The sequence below is a fragment of the Xyrauchen texanus genome, chromosome 11 (genome assembly GCF_025860055.1).
Source record: "Xyrauchen texanus isolate HMW12.3.18 chromosome 11, RBS_HiC_50CHRs, whole genome shotgun sequence".
NCBI classification, from domain to species: Eukaryota; Metazoa; Chordata; class Actinopteri; order Cypriniformes; family Catostomidae; genus Xyrauchen; species Xyrauchen texanus.
Window position 1 is genome coordinate 16,308,789 of NC_068286.1, and position 18,229 is coordinate 16,327,017.

The 18,229-nt window shown below is 44.0% G+C and overlaps 1 protein-coding gene across 1 annotated transcript in view; it reads right to left on the bottom strand.

Moving 5' to 3' along the window:
- Nucleotides 1-8,194: 8,194 nt before the first annotated feature.
- The window catches only part of si:ch211-113e8.5 (uncharacterized protein LOC100307103 homolog), a 55,415-nt gene continuing 45,380 nt past the window's right edge, over nucleotides 8,195-18,229 (bottom strand). The window contains exons 5-7 of the mRNA XM_052137822.1: nucleotides 9,055-9,331; nucleotides 8,819-8,946; nucleotides 8,195-8,734 (exon numbers count right to left, since the gene is read on the bottom strand). Coding sequence (XP_051993782.1) covers nucleotides 8,606-8,734; nucleotides 8,819-8,946; nucleotides 9,055-9,331 — 534 coding nt within the window. The 3' untranslated portion in view covers nucleotides 8,195-8,605. The remainder of the gene's footprint in view (nucleotides 8,735-8,818; nucleotides 8,947-9,054; nucleotides 9,332-18,229) is intronic.

Genomic DNA, 18,229 nt, shown 5'->3' on the forward strand with positions numbered 1-18,229 from the left:
AACGTACCAATGGTTCCCCTCCTCCAGGGCGGATGATGAAACATCCGGCCTGAATAAAGTATATGTTTTCAGGTGATCGAATCAATCATGTGTGTCGTTAGAAAATTCACCTTGCAATCTGTGTAATGATAATGTCGGGCCATTACTGTACAGTGGAAGTTGGTTTAATGGTCAGATTAGCAGTAGCCAATAAAATAACTTCATACCCCGATCAATGTTGTGCTGTCATGTGTTGTGTTGTAATGTTGTGCATGATAGTTCCTACCTGGTGAGAGGTGTGCACAACTAATGGATGTGAGAGTACAATGCGTTCTGCATGTTGTACCATTATGCTGCAGCAGCCACTGCTCGCAAACATGCAGGGAGGCCTCTGGTGACTGCATCTAAAGTTCTTGACAAGTACGCCACTGGTCTATATGTTCCGCCATGGGACTGAGCGAGGATCGCTGCTGCTGTGCCTGCCGCTCGTGCACGTACAGATGAAAGGGTTCATCATGATTTGGTAGCAATGTCCATTTCAGCAGTCCACTTGATAGGTTCCTCAGCCCTTGAGAGTGTTGCTTCTCTCAGGATTTTCTCATATAACGAGCAGTTTGGCACCCCATGCTCGACAATAGTTCACTAAACCCAATAGGCTTTGCATTTGAGCCTTTGTTTTAGGGTGTTGGAAGGTATTAATCATCTTCACTCTGTCTGTGGAGAGACGTACTGTTCCTTTCTGCAGTTCATGACCCAGATTGATAGTTCAGTTTCACCCATTGCATCTTTTCTTTTGATGTCTTGAAGCCAGCCTTCGCTAATGCATTGCACACAATAGTTGAAGCGGTTGTGCATGACTTAATGTCTGGGCCGGAAAGCAGAATGTCGTCAGCATATTGCAATAGACAGGTGGCAGCTTGGTGTCCTTCAAAGTAGCGTGCACTACAGCAGAGAACACAGCAGGCGAGTCTCTAAATTCTGTTACTATTGGCCTCCATGTGTGAATGCGAACAGTGGCTCCGTATCAGCCATGACTGACACTGAATTAACATAAATTAATAATAGTAAAATGAGTGTGGTCTGCTGGAATTTAGTTAATAGTAGTGCACACATCCGGCACCACTGATGACAATGTCATTAATTTTTCAACTCTTGTGATAATCGCCATGTATTATTAGCTTTCTTCATAAAATTAATTGGTGATTTATATGATGAGTGAATGTGTTTCAAAATACTTTGTTACAGGCATTGCTGTATTATTGGGCCAACGCCTTGTTCTTTGGAAAGTGGATACTGTTTGCAGTATACTGGTAAGCAGAGGTGGGACCAAGTCATTGTTTTCCAAGTCACAAGTAAGTCTCAAGTCATTGCATTAAAGTCTCGAGTCAAGTCCCAAGTCAAGGCAGGCAAGTCCCAAGTCAAGTCCCAAGTCAAGGCGGGCAAGTCCCCAGTCAAGTCCCAAGTCAAGGCAGGCAAGACCAAGTCAATTTACAAGTCCTCAACTTTTAGCTTCAAGTCTTAAACAAGTCATTAGTGCACTTTGCGTAAATTAGTGTCAGAGTATTAATTACTATAGTAAATTTATACAAATTTTATCTAGAAGTTTCTAATTTATATTGTAATTTTATCTTTTTTTTATTTTTTTTTATCGATATCTACCTGTAAAGACCAAAGAGGGTAATAAAGATGATACATGGATCTTATCTTTGGACACACATTAAGGAAAACCAAACTTTTACTCCAAACACGCAGTGAAAGGTCGCTGAACGTACTGAACTGGTGAATGAAATCTGAAATACTACCAGGCAGTGGCTAATTGCAGACATTTAAGTTGCAAATACGAGTTATATACTGTAAAGGGCTGTGAACAGAGTAAATGATCGGTTTTGTGATTTTTAGAACCATAACCAATATAATTAAATAAATATAGCTAAACGCATGACAGAGGACCAGCACGTCCGCAAAAGAATGAGTGTGTTTTTATGCACGTTCTAACCAGTTATGCTCAAAAAGCACCAACCATTGTGTGGTCACAATAAATGGCGTTCCTTTATCGAGGTCATACAACAGCATAATAAAACACTGGGTAGATTTTGTCCATTACACCAATTGCTATAACACGTTAAACGCTACTGACCGCAGTAAAAAATAGTTTGCATTTCGATATGCAGAATTTGTTAGCCTGTAAATCTGCCAAGTTCTGCCATAGACATGTATGTTACTGAACCATAGCTGACGTAAATTAGTTAACAACTTACCTCTGTCTGTGGATTTTCAGATGCCTCACAAAATTGGATGTTGTCGACGAGGTGTCTGTAATTTTGGAACCACAGGTTCTACATGTTGTAATCCTTTTGTTGCCTTTAACGCTGTATTCAATATATCCCAATTATATCACCTTTGGTATAATTTTTGTTGTGTCCTTGTCCTTAAATGCGTGCCGTGGTCTTCAAACTTGGTCCAGCTTTCGTGGAAGCTGATTGGTTGGTTGTCTGATTCGTTGAATAAGGAGTGTTGACATGTAGATTTGTAAATCAAATTAATCATTTATTTGGGAAATTAATTGTTGATTTACTGCACATTTTTAATTATTCAACTCTTATCTTTGGTTTTAAAAAGTATAAGTATTTCCAAGTCAGATGGCTGAAGTCCAAGTCAAGTTGCAAGTCATTGCTGTCAAAGTCTAAGTCGAGTCGGAAGTCTTTTTTCAAAATTAGTGACTCGAGTCCGAGTCAAGTCCAAGTCACGCGACTCGAGTCCACACCTCTGCTGGTAAGTAAGAGCGGAGTTTGGCAACATATGGTCTTACATCAATAAGGCCTGCCTTATCTCTGTGGGCGGCCCATAGTGCTGGGTCGACCTTGAGCATTTCCTGTTTCGCAGCAGAAGTGTTGTCAGACGTTGAGCTGCAAACTTCTCAGTAATTTCCTGTATACACAGACTGAAAATATACTGAGGGAAACTGTAATTGTAATGAGTTATTTTATGCATCGGATCACAGACCAGTAGGCAGAACAAAGAGTCAGGCAAAATCACAAAATCATTATCTGGAGATGTTATGGGTAATTTTGGTGTCATATTACACTTCAAAGGAATGCCATTAATTCCCACAGAGTTTAGAGTGCGTCCCGTAATAGAGCCCTCATAGCAATGCACCGTTAATTAACTTTTAGATTCGCCAGTTTCGATGATAAAGGTATGCGGTTTTTATATGGTAATTCATTGCATATAGCCAGCGTCTCTGACAATGTTAGTGAAACGATATGATATCCGTCTGGGCACTTGATTAAAGGAAATGCAGATGTTTTATTTTCTCTTTGACTCTGAATCGCATACGTCCGCGGCTGCAGCGAAAGAGTTACCCTTTAAATTGTGTTAAATCGTGATACAACAGTGCGCATGGTGTCTTTGGGAGGTTAGGGGTTAAAGCTTTGTTCACGACAATATCATATTTAGGCGGCTTGTTTTGAAACAGAGACCGCTGCGTGCATTTGATTAGTCTCTTTTTGTTCAGGACCTTTGTCCCAGAATGGTTTTATTTTCTTCCACACCTCATATGACTCTTTTATGTATATATAATCCCACTGAGGGTCCTTTCACCCTTTTTAACCATAGATTTTGATTTACTCATGTAAATTCCATATTTATTTTTTCTTCCTTTTTCTTTCTCCTTTCTCTGACCACCCAGCCAAATTGCTGATATATGGCTCAGTATTATAATCTTATTTATTGCAAAACATCCGTTATTTTGGAGTTTCGTTCGAAAGCGGGCGACTTATTTCCTGTCCCATAATGTCACCCTTTTAATAATAATAATAATAATACAAACAATTTCCCGATTGACACGGTTCATGCAGAACAATAATGCAGATCAAATTCTCTCTGTCTTTTCCTTAGGACAATTACCGTCCTCTTCCTATTCATACCAGAATAAGGATATCCTTAAAACTGCTGCGGTCGTGGGGTTTTCCCTATATTATATTAGAGCAAAACCCTCCTTTCTATTTCATAATAGGGCAATAGCGTTTCTTTGAAGAGGCCCCCGAGCAGAGTTATTATCGAGCCAAATTAAACTAAGTTTTATTCAATCTCTCATCAGACAGGAATACCTGATACTTAAATCAGTCTTACCTGTCTGGAGAAATCCCGGACGAGCCCCCAAACTGTTAGATAATTTTGTCATCCAATGTATTTAATTTATTTGTTGATCTGCAATCCCCGTCTCAATAAGGCTCAGCCGAGGGAACAAAGAACTGACACAGAGACTCAGTGGTATCAAATCCTTTCTTCGACATTTATTGTCTCAGCATTCTGTTATATGGTCCAGAAAACCACATTGCACTGGACCCCCACCAATGAAATAGTTCTTTACCTTATATGGGGGTGACATACATTCGAGGTAGTGTGAAACGTGAGATTAGAGAGGAAAAACACATTCCTTAGAACATCTTTAGAACAGGAAACAGCTGTAGCTACTCCCAATAAGAGTACATAAAAGAGGCCTTCATTATTCCACATTACATCACCAGAGAAGTTGTTGAGAAGCATTAATTATTCCACATATATAAAGAAAAAAAAAGGGGCGAGGAATGTTTAGTTAGCTTGCAATGCCATACTATATGTCGTGAACAGAATTTTTTTTCCCGTTATAAACGCAACAGAGCCATTAAATCCAGCTTTCTTTCCTTCCTTCCTTGCCTTTTCCACTAGCGGCCAAAGTTTATTTCTTGCCTATGTCCTCTTGTGTCAGATCTTCCAAGATACGGATTCTCTTTTGTTTCAAAAGTTAGGAACGTTTGGCTGATGTCCATATTGCATCGCGCCATGCGCGGGATAGAAATTGCACGATGATGCGTCGAGGATTAACGGTACCAGTCTTTGGACCGAGCCGATGTGCGATATCAACCATGTCCTGGAGCTTCTCTGCGGTGTTCGGAGAGAGATTTCTGAATAACTCAACGATGACCATCTTAACATTCTCCCCTTCACGCTCAGGAATCCCGGCTACACAGAGGTTCCATCTGCGTTTGTAACCATCGAAGTTGCAGCATTTCTCTTTGAGAACTTTGGTCTCACTTTCAAACACCGCAACCTTTGTCTGTACAGTGATCACCTTCTCTGTCATGTCTTCCACCTGGGTCCGTGTATCTTTTGGTCATTCGATTTTCCTTTTAGAATCGGTTATTCAAAAACAAAAAAAAAGTGGCTATTTGATTTTTTTCAAATAGCCACTTGTTGTCCTCATTGGCGCTCTTGTCACGTAAATGACCACATCCGGTCTCGGAATATGAACAAACGGTCCTTTTTTCATTTCTGTTTTAAAGTAATTTTATTTTTTGTTATCCGAAATAGAAAATTAAACTCAAATTATTTTTAAAATATCACATCCCTTTTTGACACTGAAAAGGAGAAACACTTTGTATTTTAATTTTTGTATTTTAAAACAAAAATCAAATAGCCACTTGTTTTTTGTTTTTGAATACCCGATTCTAAAAGGAAAATCGAATGACCAAAAGATACACGGACCCACCTGCTTACTCATAGCTTCAAGCGATCAAGTAAGCTTACATATTGAGGCTGTGTTTTCTTTCACAGATATCTCAACTGATTGCAGCTTAATCAATGATTCTTCTTGCAGCCTGCATTTTTCAATGGCTGTCAACAATACAGCATTAGATACAGCGTTGGGACAGTCGATTCGATTTTTCTTCTGAGCAGGGGACTTACTAGGAGTGTCAGCGGAAGCCCCAAACTGTGGTTCAAGGCGTCTTGCATAGTTGTGCACCTTCAAGTTGTCGCTGTTAGCAAAAGCCTCAACCGAGGCTGTCTCCATTTCATAACACATGTCTTTAGCATGCAAGCCACTTGATTATGCGAGAAAATACATTTACCAAAACTTAAGAAAGACGGGACCGGCTATCGTTATAATTTGGTCTAAAGAGGGTATATTAAGCTTTCACTGCATATTACAGATAAACTTGAGCATAGAAGTTCAAGAAAACAAGAACGCTACAAATTCTTGCCGCCTCCCAGACAGTAGTTATTTGACACTACCCGATCAGTACCGGAGATAGCTTAACTATAGTTAGTGATTCTCTTGATATAAAGACAATAATTGTATTGTTCCTATTGATGCATATTTCTTATTTCTCCCCTACGAGAGTTTTGTATGTTTTTTTCTTGTTAATAATTAAAAAAAAAAAAATTTCAATTTTTTTGTAAAATATATTTCAAGTTTAATATGTGGCACAAATTAAATTGATAAATTGAAATTTTTTGTATTGCTTAATGTGAACATTCAGTTCACAGTGTGGTACAACAAAGTTAATACACAACAATAAATATAAAGAATAACAGTAATATAAGAATAGTTAAGGAAACTACTTTACCAACACCATAACTCAAAACAGAAGCAAAATTAAAAAGTAACTAAAATAATAAACTAGAAAGAAAAAGAAAGTGGGAATTACTTAAATTAAAAGAAAATTACACATTAATTAATTAAAAATGTTTGTAGGCCGTGCAAATTGTACATGTTCTGAGTGTTTTTTTGTTAAGTGAAGTTTTAAGTAAGAATACAAAAATAGGTTTACAATAAAAAATATTTACATTTATGAATATAAAATCTACATAATTAAATGTATTATAAAGCAGGCATTTTGATCTGCTTCAATAAATTCAAAAATAACAGTTTTAGGATTCTTTGAAAAACTTAGATTTTTAGATAAACAAACTAACATCTTCCCAAAGTTGCAAAGAATAATGCACGACCAAAACAAATGAAGAGAGGTTTCAGTGTCATTCTGACAAAAAGAGCAATTAGTGTCAAAATCAGATCTAAAATGTTTTTAACAAAACAGTTTTGACAGGGTAAATATTATGAATTAATTAAAAAGATATTTCTTTTACTTTGTTTGTGAGGAAAAAGCTTTTTTGCATAGACCATATATTTTTCCAATTTAAATGATCAAAGAGTCCATACTAATATGAGATTATAGGAGGGGCAGAGACAATGTTCTCAAGGAATAGAGCTCTTATTTTATGATTCCTTCATGAAACATATCTCACCAATAGGTGTGCTTACAGGTTCAGGAGAGGGTAATGAACCCATAAGAGAGAGTATTATTTTTGAAAATCATGTGTAAGCCAGATGGAATAGCATCCATAACTGTTATATTCTGAAAGAAATTCAGTATACCTAAAAGGCAAACCTTCGTTATTAAAGAGCTGTCTTACATGAAATATTCCATTATTGAACCAGTAATTATAGAACAAAGATTTATTCTTAAATAGAATGTTCCTGTTGTTCCATATTTAACACAGATGAGGAGAAAGGTTTAGTGCCAAAAGTCCATGCCAAAAGAACTTGTTGGTGAAAGTTAGATAGCTTGACAGGGACTTTTTGAATACCATAATTACATTAAAAAAAAAAAAATTGCACCACCAAGTTGTGAGAAGGCAAGCTGAGGGAAAATATTCCAAATAGAGGTGGGGTTTTTAAGGAATCAATTAAGCCAGTTTTTTTAATTGTGTTATTTAGTGAGCTGAAATCAATGAAGTTTAAGCCAGCCTTTTTGTGAGAATTTAGTATCACTGACTTTTTCAAATAATTGTATTTGTTTTTCCATAAAAATGTAATTAATATCCCATTGATTACTTTACACGTGTGCTTATCAATGTACAATGCCTGAGTGGCATTAAATAGGCGAGACAGACCCTTTGATTTAACAAGCAAATCTCTGCCTTTCAAAGATAGGTCTCTCTGCAGCCCCGCAATTAAGCCGTTTCAATGTTTATGTAATACTTGTGTTCAAATTAGCAGTGCATATAGAGTTATATTTGGTTATTTGTTTACCCAAATATGTAACAGTTTTTAACTGAAATACCACAAATTGTAACGTACTGTTTTTAATCGGAAGTAATTCACATGTATTGAGATTAAGAGGTAAAAGCCTCAGGCTTTAGAAAAGACATGTAAAGTACATATGGCTGCTGTTAAACTAAATAGTTTACATTTGTTAGAAACCATTTGGGAAATACAGATGTGTATATAAGTGTGTATGCGTTTCTTTACATTTAATATTTTATTTTCTAAAGATATGTTCTACTTATTTCAGCATACTTTAACAAATGTCTGCATTTAAGAAACACACAGGATAAAGTTATTTATTCATTAAATTTATTTAATAAATTAATGAATTGCTTCCATCCCTCACTCACTCACTCACACACTCACTCACTGGAACATGGCATTGACCTTCAGGCCTTGTTCATCAACACAGTATGACAAAAATGTTTCCATGTCCTCTTGACATTAAAATATAAATTTGTATTGGAGAATTCACCCTCCAGGACCTTCCTGAGGGCATTTTGTTGTTCATCACTGTTCATTTGCATAAATGCAGGCTCTCTCACGTCCCCATGAAATAAGTCTCTGTGATTGTGAACCCAGTGCCAAGCTGCATGAAGGTCTTTTAGAATGGTCGGCTGTTGCACCTGGTGAAATAAATTATATATATATATAAAAATGGCACGAAACTAATTAAACTATTTATCCAGCATGCATGCAACTGCTTGATATATGACCACTAAAATAATTTAACATTAGATTTAACATTAGATAACATTAGAAAACATTAGATTCCATGCACTGGCTTAAACCCAGGCTCCAGAAGTCTTCTCGTGTGAGGCAGAATTTGCCTTCCTTTACGATCAGTTCTCCTGATGCCCGATGTTGGTCCAACACATACTTTAACTAAAAATAAATAAAGTTTGACATGATTAAGTAACTGTTATCATTTAAATATGCAAAGGGTCACTAAATAGACAGAATGTTTACCAGTTCATCTTGAATAGGGCCCAAGTTCTTCTCCCACTTTGCACCTGAACAAGCATATGGATGCTCTATCTGCCATTTCAATGTCGAGTAACAGTGATCCTGGAGAAATATCCTCTCAGTTGGTCTATCTGACGATACACAAATACGTGACAATTAGTAACAACAGGAATTACACGCAAATATCCAATTTTCTATATATAGCATTTTGTTTTAAACGGTTTATCAAACATTCTTACTTTTCAATCTGTAGTATGTCCTCAGTCTTGACACACTGGCCCCCTGGCAAGTTGAACCTTTCACAATAGTGGCTACCACTTTGGTAGTGATGCTGGCCACAGTATATGGTCCTTGGTGCTGACTAGTAAATGTGTCTCCTGTCCGTCGTTTCTTGGGGTCCCATGAGAGCAGAACATCATCACCGGCCTGAACAGAACATACTCGGACACACTTGCGCTTGCGATTTTGGGATGACTTCTGTTGCATGCTCTGAGTGCTCCCTATGTTGCGAAGAACCTAAAAACGCAGTACCCAAAAATTAAAATCTTTGAAAACAAAAACAGAATTCATTTATTTTTGAACCCAACAGATCAATGGAGTCTCAGTCAGGCCAAGGTAGAACAATAAGGAACAAGATTTATAACAAAGAGCATGGCTTCACATGAAAATTCAATTGCTTCCCTAACTAGAGAGGACAAGCATAGGTTCCCCTGCTGTCGCTCTCTCCACGTTGTGTCAGAGAAGCGACACTAGGGGTCTCTCTTGAGCGCCGATATATACCTCTGTTCTATGAAAAAAGGCCAATGAGAAGTTGGCAGACGGTATTTGCATATCCCGTCCCCAGACATACGGGTAATTAAGCGGGGCGAATACGGGAGTTCATTCAGAAAATGTCTTCAGAGCCGATGGCTGCGAGTTACACACAAGTTCCTGTCATTCCTCTGCTGCATGCTGTTGGACCTTACGGCGCACAACAGCGGCTTTCTCCTGTTTGCACGGCAGTGCATTTCTGCCCCTGGGCGCTTCGACAGCGCAGATAAAAGAACTCTCATGATTTTTTTTCATAAAAGAGTGATTTTATTTAAAAGAGTAATTTCCTCTAAAAGAGCAAAACACAGCGGCGTTCAACGTCCTTTTAAGGACTCGTCTTTATAAAGATGCCTTTCCGCCCTTGTGTTGTTCCTGGATGAGGTAGAGTGCTCTCCGCTTCAGACAGCCACAGGCGTTGTCTCGTGTGTCTGGGTAGCGATCACACCGAGGCTGCATTTGAGGATGGTTCAGGTTCTCACTGCGAGAACATGACCATGACAACGTTGCGGTCGCGGCTCGCTTACAACCGTAAGCAAGCCACTCTAGCCGCCCCCCGCGTTGCTCCTTCTTCCCACGGGATTGAGGACAATGCGGTTGGCGATGGAGGCGATTTGGGGATGGCAGCGGGTGCAGCTCCGCCGGGTACGCCCCCTCGGACCACCCGCACCCCGGCACGCTCGTTGACTCCCGTCCGTGCTCGAGGCAACAGCGACTCGCCTTACAGCCAGTCTGCCTATCTTCTAGAGACAGAAGCGGATGAGCTCGCCGCTGCATCAGAGGGCGTGGTGTCTGACGCTGAGGACTCCCCTGGGCTGCCGCTTTCGGGCCTGCACGCTCATGCTGAGGCCAACGCGCAGATGACCGACATGCTTTCCCGGGCAGCCACTAGCGTGGGCTTGAATTGGAACCCTCCATCCTCCCCACAGCCATCACGGCTGGACGACTGGTTCCTGGGGTCTGGGCGCCGCTCACAGCCTCGCCCCACCCTGGTCCCGTTTTTCCTGGAGGTGCATGATGAGCTGACGTCTTCGTGGAGAGCACCCCTCTCCACTCGTCACACTGCCACCTGCTCATCCGCCCTCGCCACCCTCGACAGCGGAGCGCGCCACGGGTACACAGCGATTCCCCAGGTGGATAGGGCAGTTGCGCTCCACTTATGCCCCGGAAACCCTACCACCTGGCGGGGCCGCCCTGTACTCCCTTCCCGGCCCTGTAGAGCAACATCCTCGCTGACCGCGAAGGCCTACAGTGCTACCGGACACACTGCTTCCACCCTGCATGCCATGTCTCTCCTGCAGGTCGATCAAGCCAAGGCACTCAGAAATATGCACAGGGCTGGCCCTGATCCCGACACGCTGCAGGAACTGCGCTCAGCAACCGACCTCGCCCTGAGAGAGACGAAGGTCACAGCGCAGGCGCTCGGGCAGGCTATGGCCACGCTCGTGGTCCAGGAGCGTCAACTTTGGCTGAACCTGGTCGAGATGCATGAAGCCGACAAGACTCGCTTCCTCAACGCCCCTGTGTCCCAGTTTGGCCTCTTCGGCAACACCGTCGAGGACTTTGCCCAGCAGTTCTCCATGGTGAAGAAGCAGACGGAGGCCATCTCACACATCATGCAAACCTGCCGCCACGGGCCATGCCCCGTCTGCTCGCCGAGGGCGTCCTCCCGCGGCCAAGAAACCTTCTGCTCCACATCAACCCAGGCCCAGCTCTCAGCCCAAGCGTCGAGCAACCCGCGGGAAGGGCACGCCCCCTGTCGCACGGACCCCCTCGAGGACCCGGAAGGCTCCCAGGCACTCCTGAGACAGTCCACCCAGAGTCCAAGACATTAGCTCCGGAGGTGATAAGAGCGCTCCGTCCCCCGGTGGAGGGCCGGGAGGAGAATCTTGTGTTTTTTCATTTGCCGCACCCCCTAACAAGGGCTGAGGTACCCAAATTCTCAATAAAAGAGCTATTTATTTTGGCTCTGGGTCATCTGGCCCGCAAATGCCGTTCTCACTGCACTTTGCTTCCAGATCTCAACAGTCCCGGCTTCCTGAACGCGGTGTCCCCGCCCTCAGCCCAACGACTGTTCCCCGGCCGGCCGTTTCAGACAAGTCCAGAGGACGCCAACACCAGACCTCCTCCTCAGTCATGAACCCGCCCCCTGCCGGGTGCGCAGAGCAAGGTAAGTGCTTTGAGTCTATTCTCAGCACCAGAGCCTCGGGACGCTTCACTGCCTCCCGACGCCGCATTACCTGTTCTGCACCACTGCGAAGCCCCGCTGGGTACGTCCAAAATACTCGTCCCCTTGGTGCCCCTAGCACGGAGTTTAGAGGCATGGCTCTCACTGCCCAGCCCGTCACGCTGGCTGCACCGGACCATTCGACTCGGTTACGCAATTCAGTTTGCCAGGCCTCCGCCCCCCCTTCGTGGGCATCCATTTTTCCGCAGTATACGGCAAACATCCCCAGTCCCTGCGCGAAGAAATCGCCTCTATTCTAATCAAGGATGTGATAAAGCCTGTCCCTCCAACCGAAACGAAGAAGGGTTTCTACAGCCCTTTCTTCGTTGTACCCAAGAAAGGCGGCGGCTTACGACTGATCTTGGACCTGCGAGTTTTCAACCGGGCTCTGTCCAAACTCCCGTTCAAAATGCTCACCCAGAAACAAATTCTATCTGGCGTCCGGCTTCTAGATTGGTTTGCAGCGGTAGACCTGAAGGACGCCTACTTTCACGTCTCGATCCGCCCTCGACATCGACCCTTTCTACGGTTCGCGTTCGACGGCCAGGCATATCAGTACAAAGTCCTCCCCTTTGGCCTGTCTCTGTCCCCTTGCGTCTTCACGAAAGTTGCAGAGGCAGCTCTTGCCCTGCTCCGAGAAGCCGGCATAGGCATGCTCAATTGTCCCGACGACTGGCTCATCCTGGCCCCCTTGCGAGAGTTACTATGCGCGCACAGAGACCAGGTGCTCAGGCACCTCAGCTGCTTGGGGCTTCAGGTCAACTGGGAAAAGAGCAAGCTCACCCCGGTTCAGTGCATCTCTTTTCTCGGCTTGGAGTTAGACTCAGTCTCAATGACAGCACGTCTCTCCAACGAGCGTGCTCAGTCGGTGCTGGAGTGCCTCGCTTCCTTCAAGCCAGGCACCGTGGTCCCTCTAAAACGATTCCAAAAGCTCCTGGGGCATATGGCATCCTCCGCGGCGGCTGTGCCGCTGGGGTTGATGCATATGAGACCACTTCAGCACTGGCTCTAGACCTCTGCTTTCTACGGGCAGGAGTACCCTTGCAGCAGGTGTCCCGACGCATTCTGGTCACAACCGATGCCTCCAAACTGGGTTGGGGCACCGTATGCAACGGGCAAGCAGCCGCAGGCCGTTGGAACCGGGCCCCGCTGCGTTGGCACATCAACTGCCTAGAGCTGCTGGCTGTTTTCTTTGCCCTGAGGAAGTTTCTCCCGTTAATTCGAGACGAACATGTCCTAGTCAGGACAGACAGCACCACAGTGGTAGCCTACATAAATCGCCAAGGCGGAGTACGCCCTCTCCACATGTCACAGCTCGCCCGTCGTCTCCACCTTTGGAGTCAGCAGCGACTCAGGTCACTGTGCGCCACTCACATCCCCGGCAACCTCAATGTGATAGCGGACGCGCTGTCAAGACAAAGCTTGCCCAGCGGAGAGTGGAGGCTCCACCCCCAGTCGGTCCAGCTGATCTGGGATCGTTTTGTCAAGGCCCAGGTAGACCTGTTTGCCTCCCAAGAAACCTCCCACTGCCCACTCTGGTATGCCAGGACAGAGGCTCCCCTTGGGGCAGACGCTTTGGCACACAGCTGGCCCGTGGGGCTGCGCAAGTACGCATTTCCCCCAGTGAGCCTTCTTGCACCGGTGCTGTGCAAGGTCAGGGAGGACGAAGAGCAAGTCATTCTGGTGGCCCCCTATTGGCCCACCTGGACTTGGTTCTCGGACCTCACGCTCCTCACGACAGCCCCTCCCTGGCAAATTCCCCTGATTATGGACCTTCTTTCTCAGGGACGGGGCATGCTCTGGCACCCGCACCCAGACCTCTGGAACCTCCACATCTGGCCCCTGGACGGGATGCAGAAGATCTAGTTGACCTACCATCGACCGTCATAGATACTGTCAACCAAGCCAGAGCCCCCTCTGCCAGGCATCTTTACGCCCTAAAGTGGAGCTTGTTCACAAATTGTTGTTCTTCCCGGGCTGAAGACCCACAGAGGTGCGCGGTTAGGTCAGTGCTCGTGTTTCTACAGGAGAGGCTGGAGAGGAGGCTGTCCCCCTCTGCCCTCAAGGTGTATGTCACCGCTATCACGGCTCACCACGACACAATAGACGGCAAGTCTCTTGGTAAACATGACTTAATTATCAGGTTCCTAAAAGGTGCCCGGAGGCTAACTCCCTCCCGGCCTAACCTGTTTCCCTCCTGGGATCTCTCAATCGTCCTCGCGGGCCTGCAGAGACCCCCCTTCGAGCCGCTAGATTCAGCTGGACTCAGGGCCCTCTCTCTCAAGACTGCCCTGCTGATCGCACTCGCCTCCATCAAGAGGGTCGGGGACCTGCAAGCGTTCTCTGTTAGCGACTCTTGCCTGGGGTTCGGTCCGGCAGACACATATGTGAACCTAAGACCGCGACCGGGCTACGTGCCCAAGGTTCCTACCACGCCCTTCAGAGACCAGGTCGTGAACCTGCAAGCGCTGCCCCGGGAGGAGGCAGACCCAGCCCTTTCGTTGCTGTGTCCGGTACGTGCTTTGCGTTTCTATGTGGACCGCACGCAGAGCTCTAGACGTTCTGAGCAGCTCTTTGTCTGCTTGGGGGACAGCAGAAAGGGAACGCTGTCTCCAAACAGAGGCTCGCCCACTGGGTTGTCGACGCCATCTCACTGGCTTATCACACCCAGGCCGTGCCCCCCCCTTGCGGGTCCGAGTTCACTCAACCAGGAGTGTTGCGTCCTCATGGGCACTGGCCAGGGGCACCTCCCTAGCAGACATCTGCAGAGCAGCAGGGTGGTCAACACCAAACACTTTCATGAGATACTACAATCTCCGAATTGAGTCAGTATCATCCTGTGTTTTCTCAGGTCCGAGCCCGTAGAACTCAGTAACATGCTGACGTTCTGGCCGGGTGAATCACTTGCACCTAGCGCCCTTTCCCTCAGCCGAGGTAAAATAGTGCACCTTTGTTCCCAGGAGACCCCATCCTCGGGTCCCTGGTTGATTCCTCCCTAGCCCTTTTGGGTCCACAGTTCAGCGGAGGAACTCGCCGACCCAAGCCACTACGGGTACTCAATCTACCCTGTACTGGAATAGGTGCTCCACAGGTTAGGGCCTCCTGTGCGGACTCCCCCTGTGTGTAATTCCGCGGTACTGTCCCCTCACGAGCGGACTCCCGTGTTCCCTTAGGCAGTTACAGCTGCCTCGGCCGCTGTGTTGTAAGCTTCCCCCTCTACGAGGCTGGATCTACCACCGCGCCTACTTTCCCACATAGGTACAAAGTGGCCATGTGATGTATTCGCCACTCTTTGCCTCCCCTGCAGGGTAGGTGTGACCTCCGCAGGGTCTTCTTCCCCTGAAAGAATAGGAACGGGGTAAGACCCCCTTCCCTTAATGCATGTAAGGGCCCCGGCCGTAGTTGCTCTATGCGACAAACATAGAGAGAAAAGAGGCCCAGCCAGGCTTGGCCCGTTCCCAGGTTGGCAAGCTTCTCTGAGAATGGTCGGCTGTTGCACCTGGTGAAATAAATTATATATATATATATATAAAAATGGCACGAAACTAATTAAACTATTTATCCAGCATGCATGCAACTGCTTGATATATGACCACTAAAATAATTTAACATTAGATTTAACATTAGATAACATTAGAAAACTTTAGATTCCATGCACTGGCTTAAACCCAGGCTCCAGAAGTCTTCTCGTGTGAGGCAGAATTTGCCTTCCTTTACGATCAGTTCTCCTGATGCCCGATGTTGGTCCAACACATACTTTAACTAACTCACCACGACACAATAGACGGCAAGTCTCTTGGTAAACATGACTTAATTATCATGTTCCTAAAAGGTGCCCGGAGGCTAACTCCCTCCCGGCCTAACCTGTTTCCCTCCTGGGATCTCTCGATCGTCCTCGCGGGCCTGCAGAGACCCCCCTTCGAGCCGCTAGATTCAGCTAGACTCAGGGCCCTCTCTCTCAAGACTGCCCTGCTGATCGCGCTCGCCTCCATCAAGAGGGTCGGGGACCTGCAAGCGTTCTCTGTTAGCGACTCTTGCCTGGAGTTCGGTCCGGCAGACACACAGAGGTCCTAAGTGGCCATGTGATGTATTCGCCACTCTTTGCCTCCCCTGCAGGGTAGGTGTGACCTCCGCAGGGTCTTCTTCCCCTGAAAGAATAGGAACGGGGTAAGACCCCCTTCCCTTAATGCACGTAAGGGCCCCGGCCGTAGTTGCTCTATGCGAGAAACATAGAGAGAAAAGAGGCCCAGCCAGGCTTGGCCCGTTCCCAGGTTGGCAAGCTTCTCTGACACAACGTGGAGAGAGCGACAGAAGGGGGACGTCTAGGTTACGTCTAGGTTACGTATGTAACCTCCGTTCCCTGATGGAGGGAATGAGACGTTGTGTCTTCCCCGCCACGTCGCTGATCCGAGCCACTGTTGTGGCCGGACCATTTCCGGCTCCTCAGAAAAATCCTGAATGAACTCCCGTATTCGCCCTGCTTAAATACCCGTATGTCCGGGGGCGGGATATGCAAATACCGTCTGCCAACTTCTCATTGGCCTTTTTTCATAAGACAGAGGTGTATATCGGAGCTCAAGAGAGACCCCTAGTGTCGCTTCTCTGACACAACGTCTCGTTCCCTCCATTGGGGAACGGAGGTTACATACGTAACCTAGACGATTTGTGTGGAGAGAATTTATGTTTATAAATTAGCATCCATAATAAAAAGACCTGTCTATGAAAACAGGATAGCTTTATCGGAACCTTGTTTATATCAAAATTACATCTAAAAATAAATTCCAAACCTCCCAACTTTTCAAATATCAGGTCAGGGATGATATTCCATATTTTGTCTTTAATGTACAAATAATTCTTTATCCATTTATTCTTAAATATGCAGTTAGCAGTATTAAAATCAAATACATTCAGACAACCTTCTTCAATTGAATTGCATAGAATCGTCTTTTTTAAATAGTGCATCTGTTCTTCCAGTTGAAATTAAACAAAATAGAATCTACTTCTCTTATGACTGATTGTGGAACATCTAGAGCAAGAGCTGTATACACTAAGTGTGATAACCCTTCAGTTTTGGATAATAATATTCTACCCTTCAATGATAGATCTCACATTAACCATGAATTACATTTTTGTTGAATTTTCCCAATAATTGGTTTAAAATTCAAATAATTTATTTCCTTTTGATCTTTACAGATCTTGATACCTCAATTATCTACCACCTCCTTCACTGGTATACCATGTATATTAGTAAGGTAGCAAGTTCTTAAAGGAAACAAAACACATTTTGTAATGTTTAAAAATAAACCAGATACAGATGAGAAAGTATTAAGACAATCAATAGCTTTTTTTAATTCACTTTCATTTTTCAAAAACTCATCCACTAATTGGGTGCATTTTATTTCTTTTTCAAAAAGTTTAATACCAGAAAAATTATCTCTTTTAATATGTATGGCCATAGTTTGTGTTACAAGTAAAAAAGAAAGGGGGAGATTGGGCAGCCCTGTCGTATTCCTCTACTGATTATAAACCTTGATGTTGTTCCATATGGCAAATTAACTGAGCTGTTAAGGTCATTATATAATGTCCAAATAGCTTGTTTAAAGAATTCTCCAAAAACATTTAAGGTCTCAAACATGAAATTATGATCAATAGTATCAAATGCTTTAAAAATAAAAAAATCAACAAATAATATAAAACTATTATCTGTAATAAAATTGTTGTAATCAATTAAATCCAAAATGAGCCTTATATTATTGCAAATGTATCGACCTCTCATAAATCCTGATTGACATTTGTCAATAATGGGATCAAGACATCCCTCTAGTCTTTCAGCAAATATAAGTGCAAACATTTTTGCATCGTTATTAATCAATGAAATCGGGCGCCGAATTTCTAAAAGTAATACATTTTTATTGGGCTTTGGTAATAAAGTTATCAAACCTTGTCTCAGTGAATTTGTTAAACAACCATATTGTATAGCTTCTCTGAATACAGCTAACAAAAAAGGTGACAATTCGTTTTTAAAATTCACTAATCAAACCATCATTCCCGGGTGACTTATTGTCTTTAAGTTTGTTAATACAATGAATACTTCATTTAAAGATATCTCTTGGTCACACAGATAGAATCTAATCTAAGAATGACTGTGCATTACTCAATTTGTTGTCATACGAATACAATTCCTCAAAATTTGGCCACATATCTTGATATTTCCATAATATTTTCTGTTAACTCTCCATGGACAGTTCTACATTTCTTTTTTCCATGTTCAAAAAATATTTGGTACTTTTTTCTCCTTCCTCTAACCATTTCTTTCTTGATCTAATAAAGGTACCCTTTGCTTTATATTTTATCTAAATATAATTTTAATTGTAATAATT